We start from the raw sequence: 26,844 nt of genomic DNA on the forward strand, positions 1-26,844 counted from the left end.
GGACTATTGGACAAAATATGATGTTTGAAAAAGAGTAAATGTTAAATAACGCTGGTAGGTAGTTAAGACACCTCTCCCAACAATTTAGCTACATTCATTAAAGATCGTCTTTAAAAAATAAACTGTTTCCGAGATCATCAGGTCCCCTAAATCCTTGATGTACAAATCGGTTTTAAATTAAATGTCATTAGCGGTGTGTGTAATACTAGGCTATGCCCGCCAGAGGGATGCGTGAGGTAAGGTTTCCCATAATGGTAGCCTAATAAACCTAAGTGCATCGCTTCCTAAATAGTTGTAGTGTTTACGTCATCATTAAGTGTCAGGGGAAAGCGGAAATCTCTGTCTTGCAATGATGACGTCATTCACCGTGTTCCGCTGCTGAAACGCTTTACTGTTCCGGGTCCGGGAGAAGCGAGATAGAGGCTTGCAGGGGAGGAGGCGGCCGTTTCCTGGCCTGGGAGGTTAGTTTGTGTGACTTCTAGTTATGTGGGTCTCACTAATTCCGTCTTCCGTACATGATGTTCAAATCAGTTCAAGTATTAATAGTGAGCATTGAGTTATGAGGTCTGTAACAAAAACAATAAGACAAAATGTAGTTTTCAGTGAGATTCTTATTAATTGAATGCGTTGATCGTTTTTTAATTTATCTACTGTGTTTCTGTTTTATGTTATTTTATGTGCACAGTAACTCAGGTTATTGGTTTATAGGTTATAGTTTGCTGTTGGGTAATCAGTTGTTATATATATATATATATATATATATATATATATATATATATATATATATATATATATATATATATATATATATACTGTAGTGTGTGTATTAATTTAGCAGGGGGATCCTTGTTCAATAACTTTCATGTCTGGCTTCCCATTTTCATGGCTAGGATGCATTATTCTAAATAATGACTATCAGCCACTTCAATGTTAATTTGCATCAGTGTTTTAATGATGTCTTATTGATTTCACTGTTTTATTTATCATAATGTGTTCACATATTTACTTTCTGGCTGCAAGAAACTAACTTTATTTCTAATAATATTATATTGTTATAAACAGAGCTTGTTTAGAAGATGACAACTGCGGCCAGACCAACGTTTGAGCCTGCAAGAGGAGGCAGAGGAAAAGGAGAGGGAGATCTCAGTCAGCTCTCGAAACAATATTCCAGCAGAGACCTTCCGTCTCACACTAAAATCAAATACAGGTATTTGGGTTTATTTGCTATCATCCCATTATCATTAAGAATCAATTATAGGACATCAAATATAATTTTAAAGGGATATTAAACAGTAGTATGATATTGTAATATACAATGTGTAGTTAAAAAAAACTTTGCAACATACTTTCATTAATTATTTTGTCTACTTTTCCAATAATTTAACTCTAAAAATTGTTGGTTTTCTAAATTCCACTGAGTTTCTATAAAGTAATGTTTGAACTTAAAGGGACATAATACTCATATGCTAAATCACTTGAAAGTGATGCAGCATAACTGTAAAAAGCTGACAGGAAAATATCACCTTAGCATCTCTGTAAAAAAGGAAGATATTTTACCTCATAATTTCCTCAGCTCACCAGAGTAAGTGCTCTGTAAAAAGTTATACTTCAGCTGCAGGTAAAAAAAGAAAGAAATGGAATAGCAGCCAATCTGCATCAACAGTGCTGAGGGTCATGAACTCTCTTACTGTGATCTCATGAGATTTCGCTTAACTCTCATAAGATTTCATAGTAAACTTCCTTAAACTGAAAAGGGAAATAACATTAATGTACACGATGCTCGCTCCCTTGCTGATTCCGGGACAGACATACTGATTTGCTGCTTAAAACCCTTTACAATGGGGTGTGAATACTTAGGACATTTTGAGGTGAAATATCTTTCTTTTTTACATAGAGATGTTTAGCTGATATTTTCTAGTCAGCTTTTTACAGCTATGCTGCAGCACTTTCAAGTGTTTCAACATTTGGGTATCATGGCCCTTTAAGTTTTCAGCTTATCTCACTGTCATGCTGCAAACAATTAGGGACAGATACTTGTTTAAACAAACTCCACTTTATTGCCTGGTTTATATATATTTCTCAAAATGTTCTCAGCAATAAATAGATTTAAAGGGACAGTCTAGTCCAAAATAAACTTTCATGTTTCAGATAGGGCATGTCATTTTAAACAATTTTCCAATTTACTTTTATCACCAAATTTGCTTTGTTCTCTTGGTATTCTTAGTTGCAAGCTTAACCCAGGAGGTTCATATGCTAATTTCTTAGACCTTGAAGGCCGCTTCTTTTCAGAATGCATTTTAACAGTTTTTCACCACTAGAAGGTGTTAGTTCATGTTTTTCATATAGATAACACTGTGCTCATGCACGTGAAGTTATCTGGGAGCAGGCACTGATTGGTTAAACTGCAAGTCTGTCAAAAGAACTGAAACAAAGGGGCAGTTTGCAGAGGCCTTGATACAAGATAATCACAGATGTTAAAAGTATATTAATATAACTGTTGGTTATGCAAAACTGGGGAATGGGTAATAAAGGGATTAGCTATCTTTTAAAACAATAAAAAATCTGGTGTAGACTGTCCCTTTAAATAGAAAACTAGTTCAAACATGGTGACATCCATTACTTTATAGAATCTAGAGCACTTTATAGAATCTAGAGCACTTTATAGAATCTAGAGCACTTTATAGAATCTAGAGCACTTTATAGAATCTAGAGCACTTTATAGAATCTAGAGCACTTTATAGAATCTAGAGCACTTTATAGAATCTAGAGCACTTTATAGAATCTAGAGCACTTTATTAAAAAATTTTTACACTTATCAGTATTTAAACAACTAATATAATGGTAAAAATACATCTACATATTATTCTAAGGCTAATCTTAAATTTGAATACATCATTATATCTAGCCTGTATTTGCTATATAATATGCCAAACAATAACTTGTGAAAAGGGATAACGTGATGCCATAGTGTATTTCTCCATCAACAACTTTGGTACATCTCCAGTTAAAATTATAATCAACTAAGGTCAAGAAAAGACAAAATAAACCTTTTTTTTTTTTTAATATAAATACCACTGGTGCTATTTAGATTGTATATACATATTGTGTTTGTGCTCTGTTTTATGTTCATCTTTTGACCTCTGTATAGTTTAAATACATTATTCTAGTTCGTTCTGTTTGTTGCTTGTCAAGCAGGTGTTGCAGATTTGTAAATACACTTTTGTTTGTATATGTAGACAAACTACACAGGATGCCCCCGAGGAGGTTCGTAGCCGTGACTTCAGAAGGGAACTGGAAGAGAGAGAACGGGTTGTTGTGAGGGAGAAGAATAGAGACAGGCCAACAAGAGGTACTGATACATTTGCTTTAGTTTAGCTTTTATTTAGCATGTGTTTGAGAGTATTGACTCATTTTTGTACAATTTAAAGCTGAAATATAGTAAAATACTACTCAAACCTAGAAGTTTATTTATTTGAGAAAAGTCAAACTATTGCATTCCAAAAGGTTAAAGTGGGAAATTGCAATGTTCTCTGAATAAAACATCTTTGGATTTTCTTTTTAATTATTTTTTCTTCTTTTAGAACATGCATCTTCTATATCAAAGAAACCTCGTCTAGATCAAATACCAGCAGCGAATCTTGATGCCGATGACCCCCTCACTGATGTATGTAGCTTTTTCTTTAATCTTGCATGATTATCATGCTCAGTTTGATCCTCGGATACAGCTGTCATCTCTTATGGGAAAAAAAAAACCTTTGGTGAAAGCACAAATAACCAACTTGTTGTAGATGATACCTTTTTAAAGGGACTGTCTAATATCATTGCATTTCAGTTTTGATTAAACACCTGTATTAACAATAAAATACACAAAGCCAACCGACAGGGATACGCAATATATATTGCCCAGGGCAAGCAGTTTTTGGCACTGGGCAGGTGGATTTTCCCCACCTTTACTCCTGCAGCGGGCTTGCAGTGCACCGGACCCATGGCAAGCTGTTTCTCCTGCTCGGCAACATCGGAGGTCCGCCCCCCCCCAGCTAGTCCCACTCTCCTGCCTAAAGCAGGAAGCGTGTGAAAAGCTGCATAGGAGCAGCAGAAGAAGCTGTGGAGATAGTCCAGAGGCGGAGGAGGGGCTGTTAATCATGCACGATTGCATGCATTGATTGATTGATACATTCTGCTCAGTAACTTTGAGGAAAGCAAAGGGACAACATTATTTACAATGTTTGATGTATTTTGCAGCACCCTCTTGTGAAAACTAGAGTATTTTAAATGATGATTACAAATATTACCTGTTATGAGTTGGCAGAGGTGGGAGTACCCCACAAAAAACATATATATATACATGTCCCATTACATTTGCGTGTCAGGACAAGTGGATTGTCATAAGGGACAAGTAGACTGGGCTACCACTTTAGTCCCGTGGACAAGTAGATTTTTTTTTTTTTAAATTTCTGCAGCCATGCCTATGTCACGATATTGGCCACCACAGGATCTTTGCGCGGGAGCATTATTTCTATGCTGGTGCATGCATCCTCTGGATAGGTTATTAATATGTTTGCACTGTAACAGTAATGACTGAGATCTTGATTAAAAAAACAACACTTTATTGGAGTTTTACGTATTATAACACAAAAAACAAATGATTACATAATATAGATGTTACTAGACACAATTTGTTTAAATGTGTATCGCAAAAACGTTTCAAATCAATGTGCTTTACATATTGACTATTAATGAGCTATTCAGTTCTTACAGTCAGACTGCAGTATGGAACTGACAGATATAAGTTTGCAGCTTTGTAACACAAGAAAATGCACAGGCTTGATGCAGTAATGTCTATGGAGGACAAAACTGGTGGTTTGGCAAAGTAAGATAAAGAACCACGTGCTGAGCTAAGTTTGCAGAGTTCCAAACAACTTGCTGCTTTGCCTCCTGGGTAATGTATCTAGGGTGTAGGCGAATCTACCACCTCTTTATTTTCAGTACCACATAGATTGTATTGTTAGTATTTTACTTACTGGAGATGTCAGGCTTGTTGATGAATAGGATATCTTTAAGGTAGGGGAAATGCCTATGATAGATCCAAACAACTTTAAAGATTAAAAAGTACAAACATTTGTTTCAGGTGACATTAGTTCGAACTTAAGTCACCTCCATGCTGCACCTTAGCCTTAAAGTGGTTCAGGACAAACATGGTAGCTATAAAAACACTAATTTAAACGGCATCAAAGGGACATTAAACTCATGTCTTATTTACCATAAAATGTTTATACATAGTAAAATACTTTGATACACGTTTTTATTTATTTTACCCCTTATTTCTGTAAATAAATTGGGGTTTTTCCAATATCCAAAAGAGACAAAAGTACATGCTCCAAACTTCAGAAGTTTACCGGCTACTTTCTATGCAGTGATAAGTAGCTCATTCATATATATCCTTTATTACTGCAGATGAGTACTCTATTCCTTCTCTTATACCATAACATACTTGTGTATAGTGCCCAGGGATTATGAGGAAATACAGATTGTTATACGAGATTATGATACTAAATTTCTGTTAGGCTTTAATGCTATTGATTGTCACAGCATCATTTTTTATTCCAAAAATATTCTATTTCTGAAAAGATCCCATAAATTTGTCTGCAACAAACTATTTGGCTCCAAAACTTTTCATGGCGCCCAACTTTAACTTATAGTATAGTTCCCTGGCTCCTAAAGCATCGTATGGGTGGCACCAAAGTATTAAATAGTTTTGTGGACACCTTGCGTTTGTATATCATTCTAATTATATTATTAATAAAATTATATAATGGGCTTTTTTTCTGACTGTTTTGACAAATACTTTTCTTCTGGTCTCATTTGTTTATTGATTTATAGTGTACGAATAAAAAAAAAAAAATCCTATCAAATTTGATCTTTTAGTCCCCTTTAAAGGTTATTAAATGTATATAAAAGGTGCAGCAAATATGGTTATCTAATGATTACTAGTTGATGGGAACAGCTTAAAGCTTTATTGGTAGACTTAGAATTGCTTCCATAAATGTTATTTTTTTTATTTATTTTTAATGTATGTTTTGAAATATCTCTTTAAATAGAACAAAGAAAAATGGAGTATAATGTTCTTTTAAAAGTGAAAGTAAAGTCATTTTTTATTTTATGATTCAGATAGAGCATTCCATTTTAAACCACTTCTATTACTTCTATAAAGTTTGCTTAATTCTTTTTGTATCCTTTTGTTGAAGAGGAACCCTAGGTAGGTTCAAGAGGCGTGCACTACTGGGAGCTTTGCGGTTTGCCAATAACAAGTGATTATATGTGCAGCCTCCAATCACCAGCTAGCTCCAAGTAGTGCACTGCTCCTCAAAAGAACAAAGCAAATTTTCTTAAAATTGAATTTGAAAGCTGTTTAAAATCGCGTGTTATATTGAATCATGAGATTTTTTTTTTTTAACTTTACTGTCAAAGTAAACCCTTCTTAATACCTTCACTAACCTAATCTATATTTACTATGATTGTAGCTCAAGAACAGATTTCTCACATCTTTTTGTTTCTCTTTAAGAACAAATTATTGTTGTTTTATATACCCCTGCGCACATTTCTTGCTACTTCATACATTTTAATAAATTTATTCCAGTCAAATGTTAAAAGGGCCCTTCTAGTTGAAAAAGTAGATGCTCTAATTTGTTGACAAATGTAATTGTAAGACTAGCAACCCTGCACCTCCTACGTATATAAACCCTGCAAAGGGGTTAAACACATAGAAGTACCACTCAGGAATTACAAGAGACTGCTGGTCCCGAGTTGAAACTGGCAGTGATAAAGTCTGCAGCACTAATCACATGACCCAGCTGTGTAACCAATGCTGCTGATTGGATCAGCGTCAGTTTCCGCTCAGGACCATAAGTGCTCTGGTTTCCCAGTGTTAGTTCTACAGTTAAAACTTTTGCAGAGGTTAAAAACATGGATTAGTAGGGTTGCTAGTCTTAGAATTACATGCTCTAATTATAGGATGTCATTTTTCAACTAAAATGTCCCTTTAATTCCTGGGAGGGGGGGAATGGCCCTTTAATGTAATCTAAAACCATCTAAATCATGTTTTGAAGTGTATATATCTGTATATTTGAACAAGATGTTATGTTTGTGTCAGGAAGAAGAAGATGAAGATTCAGATGACGACAGTGATGATGATACTGCCGCCCTTATAGCTGAGCTTGAGAAAATCAAAAAGGAAAGAGCAGAAGAACAAGCCCGAAAGGTACGTGCCATTCATACGTTCCTTGTGCCCAATCTCCTGCTTCAGTAATTCATGAAATACAGCTGGTTTTGTAAGTAGACTGCAAGAATTTGAAATGCAGGAAGCTATTCAAGCTTTGGGGATCCGAATATATTTCTGTTTGTTAGAAAAAAAGATTGACACACATTATGTTTCTATATTTGTTTTGGTGACTGCTTATATCTTTGTGCAAATGCTCTTTAATTGCTTCCAAATATATTCCATATTTATCACGAAAACTTGCAGGTTTGATGTTTAAAGAGACGGTGTACTCGGACAAGCAAGTGATAAGTGTTATATTGCTGAAGAAACATTTTCAAATTGTCAGTTTTCTGTATCTCTCACCCCCATTGTGAGGCTAATATTTAACTAGTATGATAGTGTTTTAAAGCTCATACTTAAAGGGACGTTGTACTGCAAAAATGACATGCTGTAATTTGTTAAGAGCATGTAGTTTTATAATTACCGACCCTACAACTTTGTCTTTTACTGCTGCAAAGGGGTTAAGCACACAGGCTCAGCAATACTTTTAACTATCAGCAGCAGCAGTCACACAGCTAGGTTGTGATACTGCCCCTCTTGATTGGCTGAAGGGCTGTTTCTGCTTGGGACCAGCAGTTCTCTGTTGCTACCAGGTGGTACTCCGTGGATAATCCATAGACTCGCAGGGTCAGTAATGCTAAAATGACACATAGTAACATAGATGAGGTTGAAAGAAGACAGACGTTCAACCTATACAGATCCTACCTGATTTACAATAAAAACTCCAATTAAGCTTAATCCCATTAAAAAGTGACCCTACAAGCTGTTGGTCAGGGATTTGTTTTTGCTAATTATCATTGGTATACAAGCAAATGACATGCTGTAATGTCTTCCACTAGAGTGTGCTGTTGTATCTCAGCTGGTTAGTGGTATAGCACAAGTTATGTTATTGGGCCATTTACATGAATTTGTTTTGCTGAGAACATGATGTTCTGGTCTCTGATGTTTCTTTTCTTGATACCCATCCTAGCAGCAAAGTCTGTTTATTTAGAAACCTCATTTATATGAAAATATAACTGTGCAAAATATGCATAAAGGGACAGTGTACTGTAAAATTGGTTTCCCCTTAATGTGTTTCCAATGACTCGTTATACCAGTGGAAGAGTATAAAATGAATGAAAAGTTTCTATAAGTTTATTTTTGTTTAGAAAATAGCATTTTTTTTTATTTTTTTTTACACCACAACCCATTTGAAATGGCCTGAACTGCAGGGAAATTCTTTCTCTTTCTTTCTTTCTTTCTTTCTTTCTTTTTCTTTCTCTTTCTTTCTTTCTTTCTTTTTCTTTCTTTATTTTTCTTTCTTTCTTTCTTTTTCTCTTTCTTTCCCTCTCTTTCTTTCCCTCTCTTTCTCTTTCTTTCTCTTTCTTTCTCTTTCTTTCTTTTTCTTTCTTTTTCTTTCTTTCTCTTTCTTTCTCTTTCTTTCTTTTTCTTTCTTTTTCTTTCTTTCTTTTTCTTTCTTTTTCTTTCTTTTTCTTTCTTTTTCTTTCTTTTTCTTTCTTTTTCTTTCTTTTTCTTTCTTTTTCTTTCTTTTTCTTTCTTTTTCTTTCTTTTTCTTTCTTTTTCTTTCTTTTTCTTTCTTTTTCTTTCTTTTTCTTTCTTTCTCTCTCTTTCTCACACACTCACACACTCACACACTCACACTCACACACACTCACTCACACACACTCACTCTCTAGAAAAAATAAAAAAAATGCAGCATGGAGTAGTTTTACAAATAGAAAGTCATTTTGTTACACTGGGGACATGAAATGCAGTGACTATAAAAGTATTATGCTTTATTTTTTGTTACAAATGGAATAACAAAGTCTGTATATTTTAAAAACACTTCACTATACATGTGAACAGGTAACCACCCCCCTTTCCCTCAAAAGCAACAAAAAAAAACACGCATCAACATTAAAAATAATCAGATTTGTCCCTTAACGCCAATTGCAAATAAATAGTTAAGTAACTGGCATTACTTGTGCCAATAGGATATGGTAATTGGGGGGTGTAAGGCCCACCTCCATATTTAAAGTGATGGTAAAGTTGCTGCTTATGCTATCATTATTTATGTTTAAGAGTAAGGTGGGACATTAGTCGCTATGTTTATTTGTTAAAAAATCGAAAATAAACCTTTATAATCGTTTTCTAAAAGATCGTCTACTGTTGCTTGCTCCTCCCACGGCTCACAATACATACCATTGGTGCATGCAAGTAAACGTCACAATGTAAACAATGAAATCGGAGATTCATTGCTTACATTTGTGAATGAAACACGTATATGTTTTGCTCCGATCCAGATCCCCTAGCCTAGACTAAACTATTTTACTAACGTAACTTGAAATTCCCTAGTGTAACTACCAGACATACATTAAACGGGTGCGCGCATGGGATGATTGACATCTAGCAATGACTCGCGCATGCGCTTTAGATCAATGGGGAGTGTCAGAAAAACTCCAGGTCGCCTATCGGCCTGGATTTCAATAGGCTAAAAAGAAAACTTCATCCCAACATTAAAAAAAAAAGCAGCCGGGTGGACTACGGAACGATAGAAATCTGAGGATTGAAAGGTAATAAAAGTTTAAAAAATTAAAATGATTAAAATTCATGAATTAAACTCATACATAAATGAAAGGGAGTAAGCTTAGGGAGGTTGTGCAGACAAGCAAATTTACCATCACTTTAAGCTCCATAGCGAGGTTTAACTTTAAAAAAAGTAAATTGAGAAAAGACAACATATACATCCAATTTTTAATCTATCTCATTTTCTGAACTATTGCTATCATTTTCCATTTCTTCTTCCTCTTTATATTTGTCATTTTTCTCATGGACTTCTAAAAACATAAGGTTTGCACGGATTGAAACAAGCTTACAACTACTGAAGAAAGTAAAGTGAAAGATTTTATTATGAGAAAGCTCTTTATTTGTTTCAAGCGTTCACCGTTCTGAGCTGCTCAAGCAGCCCACGGGAGAACGCTGTTTTGCTAGAGAGTTGACGTTTCCACCTCTTGGCAAATAGCCGTGCAGAAATCCCGCTCCTAAGGGTCCCCTTTATTTGTTTCCATGGTCAATCCTAGCGTTTTACAAATGCTAGGATTGACTTTCACTTTAAAGATGCTGCTGGTGAAGAAACACTTTGTAATGATACAGAAGCAGCAGAAAGAGTGCTTCTGGAATGAGAACTTTGGAGGGAAAATCTACTTGCACTTTCATTATGACCATCATCATTAATTCCATAAAGTATTTTTAATGTCTTTAGGGCAACTCTGGCATGCAAGGATGTGTTTTGTCGTCCTTGTAGCATTTGGAAAACAGTATTTGCAAATTGCAGCGTTGCTCTCAGCAGCAATTGCACTGTGGAAATGGTTTTTAAACTCTAGATGTTGGTCTCACCATTTTACTGAGTAGAGGGGAAAAACTAACAATTTACTGGCAAGACTATAGGCAAACATTGTGCTGTGATGGTGAAGAACATTAAAAGCAATCATTTAGCTTAAGGTTATAAAGATAAACTAACTTGTCAGACAAATGTAACCTCCTCTCATAGTTTCTGTCCTCTCAAGCCTTAATTATCATCTACTGTACACCAACAATCACCCACTGTAGGAGGTACAAGATGGAGCCCGCAAGCAAACTAAACTGAAGCCTTTCCTCTGCAGTGCCCCCTAGAGGCAGAAATGCTTATTTCTCTTATTTGAGCATTGCATTGAGAAGTACAGTGTACTTGCATTGTATTGCAGGATTTTCTTGTCTTCAGCTGAGAAAACTTGCAATGATTTGAGACTATACATAAAGTCTCAGAAGAATTTCATTAAAGGGACAGTCTACACCAGAATTCTTATGGTTTAAAAATATAAACAATCCCTTTATTACCCATTCCCTAGTTTTGCACAATTAACACTGTTATATAAATACACTTTTTACCTCTGTGATTACCTTGTATCTAAGTCTCTGTCAAAAGAACTGAAATAAGGGGTCAGTTTTCAGCCATCTTTTTAGCCAATCAGAGCAGGCTCACTTGAACTCCACGTGCGTGAGCACAGTGTTTTTTCCCCCCATTTTTCCGTTTTTTTTTTTTTTTTTTTGCAGGCCTTCCTATCTCTATTTATTACTAATGTTATCACAGGCTCTTAAAGTGATTGTAAAGTTTAATGAATAAGTGCCCAGTATCTAAAAAAAATCTTAAACAGGGGCACTTTAATTCATTAAACTTTACAATGACGCTTCTTGTTTAAAATGCTTACATTTGTTTTATGGAAAACAGACCGGCGATCCTCCACCCGCATCTCCTACTGTAGTTAGCATATCGATGATGAATCCGGATTCCTCCAATCGATGTGTACCCCACAAGCTGGACGCCAAATGGGGCACGCAACAATTGGAGGAAGCCAGATTAGTCATCTATCTGCTAAAGAAGCGTCATTGTAAAGTTTAAGTAATTAAAGTGAAAGTAAATCCTAGGGTTTTACAAACGCTAGGATTTACTATTGAAACAAATAAAGGGCACTTTCATTCATGAAGTATAAGATACTTCATGTAGAAAGCTCCTTTTAATTGTTTCAATCGATCGCCACTCTTGGCTTCTACAGCAGCCCACGGCTAAAAAAAATATTTGGCTAAGAGGTGACGTTTTCACCTCTTCGCCAATAGCCGTGCGGTAAATCCGGCTTGGCGCCCATGGGAGCCGGATTTACCGCACGGCTATTGGCTAAGAGGTGAAAACGTCACCTCTTATCCAAAAATTTTTTTTAGTCATGCGCTGCTGTAGGAGCTAAGAGCGGCGATCGATTGAATCAAATAAAGGTGCTTTCTACATGAAGTATCTTATACTTCATGAATGAAAGTGCCCTTTAAAGTGCTCCTGTTTTTAGGAGTATTTATATACTTTATTCATTAAACTTTACAATCACTTTAAGGACAACTTCCTCCTATCTACAGCCAGAAAAATACACATTTAAAATTTGATAAAGTTTAGTTTCTCAATACAGGACATATCCGGGGGGGGGGGGGGGGGATATAATGCTAGTTGACGCACTGGGTGAGTCAATAACATGATAGAGCTATATATACAGATGGCCCTCGGTTTACAACGGTTCAATTTACACGGTTTCAGAATAACAACCTTTTTTTTTCCAGTCATGTGACTGCTATTGAAAAGCATTGATAAGCAGTGCATTTATTAAAATAGTCAGTAGGTGGAGCTGTCCGCTTGTGTTGCAGCAAAGTCAAGCAAGCTGAAATTAATCAGTTTAACCAGACCTGAGCTATCGAGCAGATTTGAAAGGAACAAGATCTTCCGGTCTATAAATCAGTCCAGAATGCATAGAAAGAACTTTGCAGAAAAATGCAAGTGAAGTCTGTGTTGTGTAATTATTTTATTAGGTTTATAATTCTGTTTAATATTTAAAATCTTCATTTCAATGCTTTAAAAATAATGTATTAGGTGTTAATTATGACAATTTTGAGAGGGGCCTGGAACCTATCTCCCTCACTTCCCATTGACTTGCATTATAAACTGGGTTTACAATGGGTTTCAATTTCAACCCCGGCTTAACTGAGGGCTACCTGTGTGTAGGGCTACCTGTGTGTGTGTATGTGTGTGTGTGTGTATATATATATATATATATCACCAAAATGGACATTCTGGACCGAATCCAAAAATCCGGGATGCACTTGGCCGAAAACTGATACAGAAAATGTATTTTTTCAAATGATTTTCAATTTTTTTTTTTTTTTTTTTTGCATAATTAGAGCCAATAAAAAAGTCCACACTTTTATTGAAAGTAACACACTAAAATTGGACAAAAATATCTTAAAACAATAATATGCCACACAATAATTTTACCAAGGAAAAAAAAAAAAAAAAAAAAAAAAAAAAAAAAAAGGAAAAAAAAAAAATGCCATTTTCGGCCAAAATGTTTCTGCGACCAAAATTTTGGTGCATCCCTTCTTAAAACAATTATAAATATCAATATACTGTATTATTCTTCATTTAGTTCTATGTAAAAGAATCATATTTAACAGGTTTGTTTTTTTTAACAATTATCCAAATAAAGTATAGTCCTAGAAAACTCATTATATGCAGAACAGTAAGTCAAGTAATAAACTTAAACAGCAGCTTTAGGTTAGCATCACATTTGAAACATGCTACACAATAATTTTACCGAAAATAACAGGCAAAATAGCCAAAAATTTCATTTTCGGTCGAAACTTTCTGCAGCCGAAATTTCGGTGCAATATATATATATATATATATATATATATATATAACTGTATATAGCCACCAGTCAGCAGCTCCTGAGTCTACCTAGGTATCCTTTTCAACAAAGGATAGCAAGAGAACAAAACAACTTGGATAATTAAATTGGAAAATTGTTTAAAATAAAAATGTGTTTCATGTCCCTTTAAACTTCCATGATTCAGATAGAGCATGTCATTTTAAATAGCTTTATAATTCACTTCATAGAATTATCTAAATGTGCACAATATTTTTATATGCAAACTTTCCGAGACACCAGCTGCAGGGGGGGATGGAGAATAGAACTAGCTGAAATTTCTCAGAAAAAAATCTACATCTCAATTAAAATTCAGATGACGTGCTTTTGTCTTTTTATGTTGCTTTTGTTGTTTGTGCAGTTCTACTGTATTTAATGGTCCGTTACCCTGTACTGTGTGTGCACAGAGCGTTTCTTTTAATCTATGATTTAAAAACACTTAAAGGGACATTAAACACTTTGAGATGGTAATATAAAATGATAAACCGTATACAGTACATATAAAAAGGGCTGCAATATACTTTCATTATTTTTATCCCCTTTTCCTGTAATTCCTTCCTGAAATTATGAGCTTTTCTGTTATACACTTATAACTGTCCCTAACTGGAGACAGCAGAGGAGGTAACCTAAGTTATAACATGGCAGCGCCCATTGTTTTATAGACACTAAAACTTTCATCTACATGTTATTCTCAGAGTAATCTTTTTTGTGAATGCATCATTGTAGCTAGCATTTGTTTATTGTTTCATGTCCATTTTAAATGGACAGTCTAGTCAGATAGGCCATGCAATTTTAAACAACTTTCCAATTTACTTTTATCATCAAATTTGCTTTGTTATTTTGGTATTCTATGTTGAAAGCTAAACCTAGCTTTCAATTTCTAAGCCTTTTGAAGGCCGCCTCTTATCATAGGGTATTTTGACAGTTTTTCACAGCTAGTTGGCGTTAGTTCATGTGTCCCATATAGATAACATTGTGCTAATGCACGTGGAGTTGCCTAAGAGTCAGCACTGACTGGCTAAAATGCAAGTTTGTCAAAATAACTAAAATAAGGGGGTAGTCGGCAGAGGCTTAGATACAAGGTAATCACAGAGGTAAAAAGTATATTAAAGGCACAGTCAAGTCCAAAATAAACTTGCAAGATTAAAATAGGGCATGCAATTTTAAACAGCTTTCCAATTTACTTTTATCACCAAATTTGCTTTGTTCTCTTGGTATTCTTAGCTGAAAGCTAAACGTAGGTAGGCTTATATGCTACTTTCTTAGACATTAAAGGCTGCCTCTAATCTGAGTGCATTTTGACAGTTTTTTGCACCACTAGAGGGTGTTGGTTCATGTGTCATATAGATAACATTGAGCTCACGCACGTGAAGTTACCTAGGAGTCAGCACTGATTGGCTAAAATGCTAATCTGTCAAGAACTGAAATAAGGGGGCAGTTTGCAGAGGCTTAGATACAAGGTAATTACAGAGGGATTATCTATCTTTTTTTTTTTTTTTTTTTTTATAATTTTTATTGAGGGTTTTTCAAAATGACAACATGAAACCATGACACATACATATTACAAAACATAGCAGTGATTGTCTTAACAACAATATGACAGGAAAAGAAAACATAACGTGAATGTCAAAATATATCTGAAACCCTCCTTTTATGTTTTTTATAGGATACTGTGAGTAGCTATTATTCCAGGCCATAGTGGTAAAAGACGCTCTAAAAGAGCACTGTAGCTACCAGATAGACCCAATTTTGTACATATAATTGAATGCTTCTTATTGTTAAGGGCAGGGTCATAATATCAAGAGCAAAATAAAGAGCAAGGGGGAAATTAGGGAAATGTCAGCGGGTAAGCACCGCTTACGCAAATAATTTTTCTATGTAATCATATTATTATGTACTTAAGTTATTTGATGGAAATGATGGGGATAGCAATGTAACTAGCTATGGTCAACAACAATGGGGGGGGGGGGTATTGGAGCATTAATGCAGTATCTCCCCTCAGGGATATTGTCACCACTGGACAGAGACGGTTGAGGGATGGTGGATATGACCCGCTCCTAGATGCAGAGCGGGAAAGGATGAGGGGAGATACAGTCGGTAAAGAGATAACCGATAACATGGGAGCTAGTGGCTCTGTAAAACAGCAACCCGGGAATAGTATAGTGGTTAAAAAGTGAAAATATATAGGAGATAATAAACATGTAAATATGGGCTATACTATATAATATTAGAGATATATGTTGGGTACCAGTGTATATTAATCTTTTAACACCTGGGGTATACTATATCTAGCAAAAATAAGTAGAATGAAATCATACTAGAGAATAGGAATGTGCATAGCAAACCCCTTTCTATCATAGCAGGATCAGGACTAGGAGGTGTAGGTATATAGTTGTAGTACAATAGGAGAATGTCACTAGGAGTACAACTTGAATTGTGGTACGGAGGCACATTTCAAAACCTATAAGCCGCTATAGTAGTCTATGAGACACCTATAACAATAACAGATAATAGCACACATTGGGATCTTAGCGGTAAGATTTCAAGGGAGATAGGGCATTACAGATGTATAGGCATAAGTAAGACGCAATATAACATGTTCTATAATCATATGTTTATGGAGCTTCTAGGACCATTTTAAACATACTAACCAGTACATTATATCACAGGCCCTGTTAGTATTATTTTACCATTAATGTATGTTCTGGTTTAGAAAGGCTGGCTAGTAAAGTGTAAAATCAGCGTCCCATTAACTACACACAGATAATATAGTACTATAGTAGATTGTCAGTTCAGAATGGATATATGCAAAAACTTATTTAGCAAGCTGGTGATACTATTATAAGAAGGCGTAGAGTGAGATGCGAACCCACATATAGTGTGAATACAAGGCAATAAAACTAGCCCTAGTAAAAAGTACCTGCGTCATACAGAATATATTAATGAGGGTTGAATCGCTGTCGTGGGCACCTTTCTAGAGCAGTATTGTATATAGTTATTGATAGATTATGCATATCCGGTTTAGGATTGGGCTTGTGCCTAAGGATGTTATTATGAGATACTATATATTCAGTATTATTCATAAAGTGTAGAAAGCTAAGAGAGATGCAGTATTTAAAAGCTGGGCAACTAACATAATAGAAATGAGTCCATGTGTTTCAATTAGATTATCTAACAGCTAATCGTCAGTGCGTGCATATTTTCTCATACTTAGTCTGAAGAATTAAAGGCATAGTAAAGACACAGAGATATCCCTATAAAAAAAGCATACTGAGTAAAACATTATAAACGTACATTTTGATATGGCAGGTAAACCTAGATGAACAAGATATTGGGCTTGAGCGGTGACTTCAGCTGATAAAGCTTTCTGCTGCACTCATGAAATAGTAATATCTTATTTTACATATAAGGTCATGTTACATTAGTAATTAAGAAAATAGTAGTGACCAACAGGTAAGTTTTAACAAGTTACGAGTACTTAAGCAACAATAAACAAGCATTAATCTATTTCTATAGTCACATTCAAGACAAGCAATATTAACATCGATATCTGGATCTCTAGGTTATAGCTGCTATCTTGCATAATAGCTGCAGATCATTACCCTGTGCATATTAAACTTCAGATTGGTCATTTTAATACTATCGCAATTAAAATTATTCCAATAAGCTGTAGAATAACTAAAAGTTCAAGATGTATATTAGTAATATCCTATATTATAAAAGACAAGTGTTTGTCTGAAGCCGTCATGCGCAGTACAGACAAACACTTGGCCTTAGATTCTATTCTCGAGCACCTCGGCATAGCTGACAGATTGGGAGCGCGAGGTACACAGCATACAAGCAGCTGTGAGATAGGGAGCGCGAGCTACGCAACAGCTGTGAGGTCTGCTGCGTGAGAAGCGGCAACGCGCTCCCCAGACCTCACAGCTGTTTGTGGCCGACGGGAGCGTCGCGAGGGGCGTGGCCGGGCGTCGCGAGGGGCGTGGTCGGGCGGGTGTTGCCGCGATGGGGCGTGGCCGGGCGGGGTCCCGCGAAGACAGAGCCAGAGAGGGAGCAGGAGGGGGGGGGCAGAGAGCCAAAGAGAAGGGGGGGGCAGAGAGCCAAAGAGAAGAGGGGGGGCAGAGAGCCAAAGAGAAGGGGGGGCAGAGAGCCAAAGAGAAGGGGGGGCAGAGAGCCAAAGAGAAGGGGGGGGGCAGAGAGCCAAAGAGAAGGGGGGGGGGCAGAGAGCCAAAGAGAAGGGGGGGGGGCAGAGAGCCAAAGAGAAGGGGGGGCAGAGAGCCAAAGAGAAGGGGGGGGGCAGAGAGCCAAAGAGAAGGGGGGGGGCAGAGAGCCAAAGAGAAGGGGGGGGCAGAGAGCCAAAGAGAAGGGGGGGGCAGAGAGCCAAAGAGAAGGGGGGGGGGCAGAGAGCCAAAGAGAAGGGGGGGGGCAGAGAGCCAAAGAGAAGGGGGGGGGGGCAGAGAGCCAAAGAGAAGGGGGGGGGGCAGAGAGCCAAAGAGAAGGGGGGGGGCAGAGAGCCAAAGAGAAGGGGGGGGGCAGAGAGCCAAAGAGAAGGGGGGGGGGCAGAGAGCCAAAGAGAAGGGGGGGGGCAGAGAGCCAAAGAGAAGGGGGGGGCAGAGAGCCAAAGAGAAGGGGGGGGGGGCAGAGAGCCAAAGAGAAGGGGGGGGGGCAGAGAGCCAAAGAGAAGGGGGGGGGGGGCAGAGAGCCAAAGAGAAGGGGGGGGGCAGAGAGCCAAAGAGAAGGGGGGGGGGGGAGAGAGAGCCAAAGAGAAGGGGGGGGGGGGAGAGAGAGCCAAAGAGAAGGGGGGGGGGGAGAGAGAGCCAAAGAGAAGGGGGGGGAAAGAGAGCCAAAGAGAAGGGGGGGAGAGCCAAAGAGGGGGGGAGAGAGAGAGCCAAAGAGGAAAAAGAGCCAAAAAGGAGAGAGAGCCAAAGAGGGGGGGGGGAGAGAGCCAAAGAGGGGGGGGGGGGAGAGCCAAATGGGGGGGGGGAGAGAGCCAAAGAGGGGGGAGAGAGCCAAAGAGGGGGGAGAGAGCCAAAGAGGGGGGAGAGAGCCAAAGAGGGGGGAGAGAGCCAAAGAGGGGGGAGAGAGCCAAAGAGGGGGGAGAGAGCCAAAGAGGGGGGAGAGAGCCAAAGAGGGGGGAGAGAGCCAAAGAGGGGGGAGAGAGCCAAAGAGGAGAGCCAAAGAGGGGGGGGAGCAGAGCCAAAGAGGGGGGGGAGCAGAGCCAAAGAGGGGGGGGAGCAGAGCCAAAGAGGGGGGGGAGCAGAGCCAAAGAGGGGGGGGAGCGCGCCAAAGAGGGGGGGAGAGCGCCAAAGAGGGGGGGAGAGCGCCAAAGAGGGGGGGAGAGCGCCAAAGAGGGGGGGGAGAGCGCCAAAGAGGGGAGGGGAGAGCCAAAGAGGGGAGGGGAGAGCCAAAGAGGGGGGAGGGGAGAGCCAAAGAGGGGGGAGGGGAGAGCCAAAGAGGGGGGAGAGAGAGAGCCAAAGAGGGGGGAGAGAGAGAGCCAAAGAGGGGGGAGAGAGAGAGCCAAAGAGGGGGGAGAGAGAGAGCCAAAGAGGGGGGAGAGAGAGAGCCAAAGAGGGGGGAGAGAGAGAGCCAAAGAGGGGGGAGAGAGAGAGCCAAAGAGGGGGGAGAGAGAGAGCCAAAGAGGGGGGAGAGAGAGAGCCAAAGAGGGGGGAGAGAGAGAGCCAAAGAGGGGGGAGAGAGAGAGCCAAAGAGGGGGGAGAGAGAGAGCCAAAGAGGGGGGAGAGAGAGAGCCAAAGAGGGGGGAGAGAGAGAGCCAAAGAGGGGGGAGAGAGAGAGCCAAAGAGGGGGGAGAGAGAGAGCCAAAGAGGGGGGGAGAGAGAGAGCCAAAGAGGGGGGAGAGAGAGAGCCAAAGAGGGGGGAGAGAGAGAGCCAAAGAGGGGGGAGAGAGAGAGCCAAAGAGGGGGGAGAGAGAGAGCCAAAGAGGGGGGAGAGAGAGAGCCAAAGAGGGGGGAGAGAGAGAGCCAAAGAGGGGGGAGAGAGAGAGCCAAAGAGGGGGGAGAGAGAGAGCCAAAGAGGGGGGAGAGAGAGAGCCAAAGAGGGGGGAGAGAGAGAGCCAAAGAGGGGGGAGAGAGAGAGCCAAAGAGGGGGGAGAGAGAGAGCCAAAGAGGGGGGAGAGAGAGAGCCAAAGAGGGGGGAGAGAGAGAGCCAAAGAGGGGGGAGAGAGAGAGCCAAAGAGGGGGGAGAGAGAGAGCCAAAGAGGGGGGAGAGAGAGAGCCAAAGAGGGGGGAGAGAGAGAGCCAAAGAGGGGGGAGAGAGAGAGCCAAAGAGGGGGGAGAGAGAGAGCCAAAGAGGGGGGAGAGAGAGAGCCAAAGAGGGGGGAGAGAGAGAGCCAAAGAGGGGGGAGAGAGAGAGCCAAAGAGGGGGGGAGAGAGCCAAAGAGGGGGGAGAGAGCCAAAGAGGGGGGAGAGAGCCAAAGAGGGGGGAGAGAGCCAAAGAGGGGGGAGAGAGCCAAAGAGGGGGGAGAGAGAGCCAAAGAGGGGGGAGAGAGAGAGCCAAAGAGGGGGGAGAGAGAGAGCCAAAGAGGGGGGAGAGAGAGAGCCAAAGAGGGGGGGGAGAGAGAGCCAAAGAGGGGGGAGAGAGAGCCAAAGGGGGGGGAGAGAGAGCCAAAGGGGGGGGGGAGCCAAGGGGGGGGGGGGGCCAAAGAGGGGAGAGAGAGAGAGCCAAAGAGGGGGGGGGGAGCCAAAGAGGGGGGGGGGGAGCCAAAGAGGGGGGGAGAGCCAAAGGGGGGGGGAGAGCCAAAGGGGGGGGGAGAGCCAAAGAGTGGGGAGAGAGAGCAAAAGAAAGGGGGGAGAGAGAGCAAAAGAAAGGATGGAGAGAGCCAAAGAGGGGAGAGAGAGAGCCAAAGAGGGGAGAGAGAGAGCCAAAGAGGGGAGAGAGAGAGCCAAAGAGGGGAGAGAGAGAGCCAAAGAGGGGAGAGAGAGAGCCAAAGAGGGGAGAGAGAGAGCCAAAGGAGAGGGGAGAGAGAGAACAAAGGAGAGGGGAGAGAGAGAACAAAGGAGAGGGGAGAGAGAGAACAAAGGAGAGGGGAGAGAGAGAACAAAGGAGAGGGGAGAGAGAGAACAAAGGAGAGGGGAGAGAGAGAACAAAGGAGAGGGGAGAGAGAGAACAAAGGAGAGGGGAGAGAGAGAACAAAGGAGAGGGGGGAGAGAGAACAAAGGAGAGGGGGGAGAGAGAACAAAGGAGAGGGGGGAGAGAAAGCAAAAGAGAGGGGGGAAAGAAAGCAAAAGAGAGGGGGGAAGAGAGAGCAAAAGAAAGGGGGGAGAGAGCAAGGGGTGGGACCGCTGTTCTGAAAAAAATGGCCCGTGTACACGGGCTTTAGTACTAGTAATATATAATAAAACTAGTGCCATGTATAACAAATTGGGCACTCTCTTCAAACCTGCCAGCTTTCATTAGAATGCCCAGACCTTGAATACCCAGCGATGGGTTCAGGCTGAGAATCCAAAGTTATCAGCCTATGCCAGTTTTCATATGAATCACTGATCCCAAGTCTAAGTTCTCTTGAGCGGGCACTATTAATAAGATGCATGGCTTGGCCTCCATTGACTGACATACCATATCACTCTGTGGTGGCTGCTCTAAACTTGCGGCGGTTTGCGATGGAGATTCAGCGTGACTAATGAGACCTGGGCTATAGCGGGTCAATTGCGGAGCTCCCAAAACCTCATCGCTTTTGTGTGGCAGAGGAGGCTGATGGAGTATCAACGACAAGCATGTCTTGGGTGTCACCGTCTGTGCGCTTCTGAGGCCCCGGACAAGCAATTGCTTGGAATCCTCCTTCACCATTAGTATAGAATCCGATCTCGGCTGGGCCTCTAATCTCATCAGAGCTGGGCCCTTCGTGTCTGTACGGTTCCTGTCGGTTGACATCCGGTCTGTATTTCTGGCTTTCTTCTGTACCGGCACCAATAAGTGATCTAATAGTGACAATAGGTCATCAGCTAGGCTCCTAAAGTGTCTCTCTAACATTTGCTGAGTATTCAGCTCCCAGAGCAGTAGCGCTTCCATAGTAGGGAGGTTAGATGTAAATCAATGGAGTTCAATGGTCCCACGCGGTATGTTTGGAGAGTGTATAATGAAAAGCCAGCACAATTATGGCAATTCATTCATTACTGGAAGCTTGCAGCAGCTAATATTCATGTCCAAGGAAGTAATTTCAGGCTTTTAGAGATGATTTATTTCTGAATTTTATAGCAGAAAGCCTGGAGCTAAGGAGAAACACGTCTGGCTTCTGTAGTGGTTGGCTCCGCCCCCAAGGATTATCTATCTTTTTAAACAATAAAAATTCTGGAGTAGACTGTCCCTTTATCACTTTGTGATTTTACAAACTGGTCTTAAATTATACCAAATTAATATATATCTTACAGGGTATTTTGTACCCATTGTTATTGGGTTTTGTTATACATAATGATCCTAGAGGCGTCCTATGTAGGAAGTGTGTTTTCTATTACTAATTTACTACTTGATAGTAATCTTTTTTTTTTTTTTACCATGCATTGTTAGATCTGCATGACATACCATTTTGCTATTTTTAAAAGAAATACAATTTCTCTATTTACATGTCTAGCTACTAAAATATTTTAATATTTTGTCAATCCTGATGAATTGTGGCACAGAAGATGTAAAACCTATAGCTTCAAAGTATGTGGGTCAGGCTGTGTACTAATCATTTTTTTCTGTTTAGTCTTCACAGCTTTAGGCAACTGCTTAATTATGCATTGGACACTGCAAAGAGATTCTGTAATCAAAGTCTGTAAATGATTTCGCTCTCTGAAAAGCCTGCTACTTATGCAGTGTTGGGTTTTGCATTCCTGTCGCACGTCTTATACTTAAAAGCTGCCTGTGAGAAATCAATACTGATTGCCTTTGAATTCATCTACATTCTGAAACGAGAAATAATTTTCAGTTATTTATACAGACCGATGTCTGGCAGAATTATATAGCTATTCTCTCAAACCTTTCAATTGCATGGGAGCATGAAACCCCACATTTTTTTTCTTTCATGATTCAAATAGAGCATAACATTATTTTAATAACTTTCTTATTGACTTCTATTATCAATTTTTCTTCATTCTCTTGGTACCCTTTATTGAAGGAGCAGCAATGCCTTACAGTGAGCTAGCTGAACACATCAGTAAACCAATGAAGAGGTATATATGTGCAGCTAGCTCCTGATGCCTACATAGGCTTGCTTTTCAGCAAAGGATACCAAGAGAACTAAGCAAATTATATAATAGAAGTAAATTGGAAATTGCAAATAATCCACTCCCTTGTTATCTCCTGACTTGACTACTGCAATAACCTACTCGCTGGCCTTCCTCTTTCCCGCCTCTCCCCCCTTCAATCCATCCTAAATGCCTCTGCCGGACTGATCCACCTTTCCCGTCGATCTGCATCTGCTGCACCTCTCTGCGAGTCCCTTCATTGGCTCCCTTCATTGGCTCCCCATTCACAGCAGAATTACATTCAAAATTTTCACCCTTACATACAAAGCTCTCACCAACGCTGCTCCCCTCTACCTATCCTCTCTAATACACAAGTATACTCCAGCCCGTCCACTAAGATCCAACAATGACCTGCTCCTTGCATCCGCAACTATCACCTCTTCTCATACTAGAATGCAGGACTTCTGTCGTGCAGCACCTACCCTCTGGAACACTCTCCCTCGTGCTGTCAGGCTTTGCCCTAATCTGTCTTCCTTTAAATGTTCCCTGAAGACTTTTCTGTTCAGGGAAGTCTACCACCCAACTCAATAATAAATTAACTTCACTTACCTAACATTTCCCTCGTCTAACTCTGTATTAACATCTTTCCAAATCTTGCAGTCCTCACCTCCTGTTTCTCAACCTCCTACCCTTCTAGATTGTAAGTTCCCACGGGTATAGGGCCCTCAATCCCTCCTGTATGTGTTTGTAAATTTTGTCCTGTCTCTGACAAGTCTTGTATTGTTTTATTTAAATGAATTGTATCCATGGACAGCACTGCGGAATAGGTTGGCGCCTCATAAATAAAGTATAATAATAATCCATTATACAAACAGGAGCAAGCAGGAATCTGTAGACATCAGTATACTTCTGATATTTCGGGGCTTGGTTAGGAGTCTGGAAATAAGCACAATGTTATTAAAAAAATAAGCAAAACAATACATTGTTACAAAACACTCCCAGGTGGGCTATATAAATGGATCATCTACAGAACATTTATGCAAAGAAAAATCTAGTGTACATTTTAGCTGTATGGTCTGTAGTCGGGTGGTGTACCAATTAAATAGGTCATGAGGAACGCACTGCATTTTAATGGTAATGTTCCTGGGAAGGAAAATATGAATGTTCTGTTTTTCATATTACAAATAGCAGATTCTTTCTTTTTTATTTTTTTTTAAAAAATGGAAAGATTGTTTCCACCCTCAAATGGGTGCAGCTCCATGGTGTGAAAATATATGCACCTGAGTAAACGGTGAATATCATCAATACTACTGCCCAATAAGTTTAACTCTCAATACATATTAACGCTGAAAATTGGGGGCTTTCCACAGCCCCTCTCTCAAAATAATGTGCATTCTGTAGGATCCAGAACCCCTACAGCATTACACACAGTGATTGCCTTATGAGTGTAGGAACTATCCCTAATTGGCCCAACAAAGGAGATATTTTAAACATACTATAGGAGTGTGTCTCTGGACTGCAGAACATTTTCAATGCTCTGCTTTTACTATATAGTTTATAATAATCATGTGAGTGTATAAAGAAACTAGCACTCTCCAGATTTTATCACTTGTGAAAATAGATTTTATAAAAATTGTTAAAAATGAATACACAATGTTTCACTGTCTTACTGACCCCTTTAAGAAATATAGAACTGAACAACAATAAACACAGGGATAGTCACCAATATATACAGGAGCAGAAGTGTTCAACCACATTACGAGCAGGAGTAGTGTAAATGATGATAGCCTAATAATACTAAAGAATATCTTGGGAACAAAGCAAATTTGATACTAAAGTAAATTTGAAACTGTTTTAAACTGTATGCGCTGTCTGAATATAGGGTTTCATATCCCTTTTAATAAATGTTTCTTATTGTCTCTTTAAGGCAAATAAAGCTTCAACCACGATAAAAAACAACAAAAAAAACTTGCCTATTAATTCAAGGTTTGTAATGTGTTACTTTCCCCCCTTACAACAGGAACTAGAGCAGAAAGCTGAAGAGGAGAGAATTCGAATGGAGAATATCCTGAGTGGTAACCCTCTGCTAAACCTCACAGTGCCTGCACAAGCTCTGGCTAGTTTTAAAGTAAAAAGAAGGTAATATCTGGCGCCCTGAATCCATGTGTTAGATGTGATCAAATGCCCTTAAAGAGTTTGTAGAAGTTGCCCACAGGACATATGTGCTTTGTTAGTATCCATCGCTTAAAAACTAGCAGTTTAGAAATGAGTAATGGAGTCTGATTACACCTCTGGGAACTAATCAGTAGTATAATATAAAAACACTAAAGTAAGTTAGTTTCTGTCGGACTAAAATGTATTCAATCCTTTATACAGATCGTGTTGCCTCATTATTAGGTATTATCCTTTGTGATATCTCTGCATTAAAAATGCTTATAGTTAATTCTACAGTATTTTCTGCCTGATCAAACATACAAAGCAAATAGCTGTATATGAAATTGCTTCATTTTCTCTGCTTGTATTTAGTGTTGATAACAGTGGGCAAAATATCAACAGGTTAAATGTATTACCCCAAGATTGTGAAAGGAACGGAATGGGGAATTTAGTGTAAGCTTAAAGGGACAGTAAAGTCAACTTTCCAATTTACTTTGTTAAAGAGTAGGGTCTGGATCCGCATTGCACTACTGGGTGCAAGCTAAACATATCTGGTGAGCCAATGAAAAGAGGCATATATGTGCAGCCACCAATCACCAGCTAGCTCTCTGTAGTGCTCTTCTGCTCATGAGCCTATCTAGGTATCCTTTTCAACAAGGGACTATCAATAGAACAACACAGATGTTATTATAATAGAAGTAAACTAGAAAGTTATTGTAAAATTGGATGCTCTATCAGAATCATGAAAGTTTAATTTCGACTTTGATGTTTCTTTTAAAGGGATGGTATAGTCATAATTGCAATGCACTTTAGTGCAATTCAGTTTTGGTTAGAAGCATATAGGCAATATGCAATTATTTGCAAAAATGCTTGTAGTAAACAGTAGCACAGTTTTACTGATGGCTTTTGCTGTGACTAGACGTACAGGGTAAACATGCATTTTATTGACTACTATAATATCCCTTTATAAGACACTTGAGACCTAATACACTGGATACCTGAGCTTGTACCTGTAGATGCACAGGATTTGTCCTTATCAGTTTTTGTACATAAATCCATTCCCTTCTATTTCCGTATACAGGAAGACTACAAAATAAATCATAAGTATATTGCATTTTTATATTAGTATAAAAATGTTAAGGCTTCTTTAAAATATGGATATTAAGTAAGAAATTTTAGACCATACATTTTGTATTTTCACTATGTTTAATACAAGGCAAACAGCAATTTTATACCATAAAGATACCATTACACTGCGCCATACTTAAAAAGAAATTAAACCCAAAAATGTTATTTCATGATTCAGATAGAGAATACAATTTTATACAACATTCCAATTTACTTCTATTATCTAATTTGCTTAATTCTTTAGATAACCTTTGTTGAGGAAATTGCAGTGCACATGGGTGAGCCAATCACGCGATGCATCTATGTGCAGCAACCAATAAGCAGCTACTGAGCCTATCTAGATATGCTTTTTAGCAAAGTATATCAAGAGACTGAAGCACATTAGGTAAAAGAAGTAAATTAGAAAGTTGTTTAAAATTGCATGCTCTTTCCAAATCATGAAAGAAAAAATGTGGGTTTCATGTCCCTTTAATGTTGCCCTATCTCTTTTTAGGTGGGATGACGATGTTGTTTTTAAGAACTGCGCCAAGGGAGTTGACGAAATGAAGAAAGAGAAGCGATTTGTAAATGACACTTTACGTTCTGAGTTTCACAAGAAGTTTATGGAGAAATATATCAAGTAGTACAGTTTTATGTGCTCCTCTAATAATGATATTTTAGCAATCGGTTTGTGTTCTGTAGGTGAACGTCTGTCTGCTGACACCCCCAGCAGTAAATGGACGCTCAACCAGCCCATGTCTTTTGCCTGCATGTAATTTTGGTTGTATGGGAATAAACATGTTTTTTTCTTTCTTTTTTTTTTTAA

The 26,844-nt window shown here is 39.3% G+C and overlaps 1 protein-coding gene across 2 annotated transcripts; it reads left to right on the top strand.

Moving 5' to 3' along the window:
- The first annotated feature begins 318 nt into the window (after positions 1-318).
- On the top strand, positions 319-26,844 carry CWC15 (CWC15 spliceosome associated protein homolog). 2 transcript variants are annotated; one of them, XM_053708605.1, is made up of 7 exons: positions 319-461; positions 1,063-1,207; positions 3,237-3,349; positions 3,582-3,664; positions 7,151-7,258; positions 24,778-24,896; positions 26,533-26,844. In XM_053708605.1, the coding sequence occupies exons 2-7, from the start codon at positions 1,077-1,079 to the stop codon at positions 26,660-26,662; spliced, it is 684 nt and encodes a 227-aa protein (XP_053564580.1). In that variant the 5' UTR covers positions 319-461; positions 1,063-1,076; the 3' UTR covers positions 26,663-26,844. The 2 variants fall into 2 exon arrangements, with proteins under 2 accessions (XP_053564580.1, XP_053564581.1); XM_053708606.1 differs by lacking the exon at positions 319-461 and adding an exon at positions 486-564.

The sequence above is a fragment of the Bombina bombina genome, chromosome 3 (genome assembly GCF_027579735.1).
Source record: "Bombina bombina isolate aBomBom1 chromosome 3, aBomBom1.pri, whole genome shotgun sequence".
NCBI lineage: Eukaryota > Metazoa > Chordata > Amphibia > Anura > Bombinatoridae > Bombina > Bombina bombina.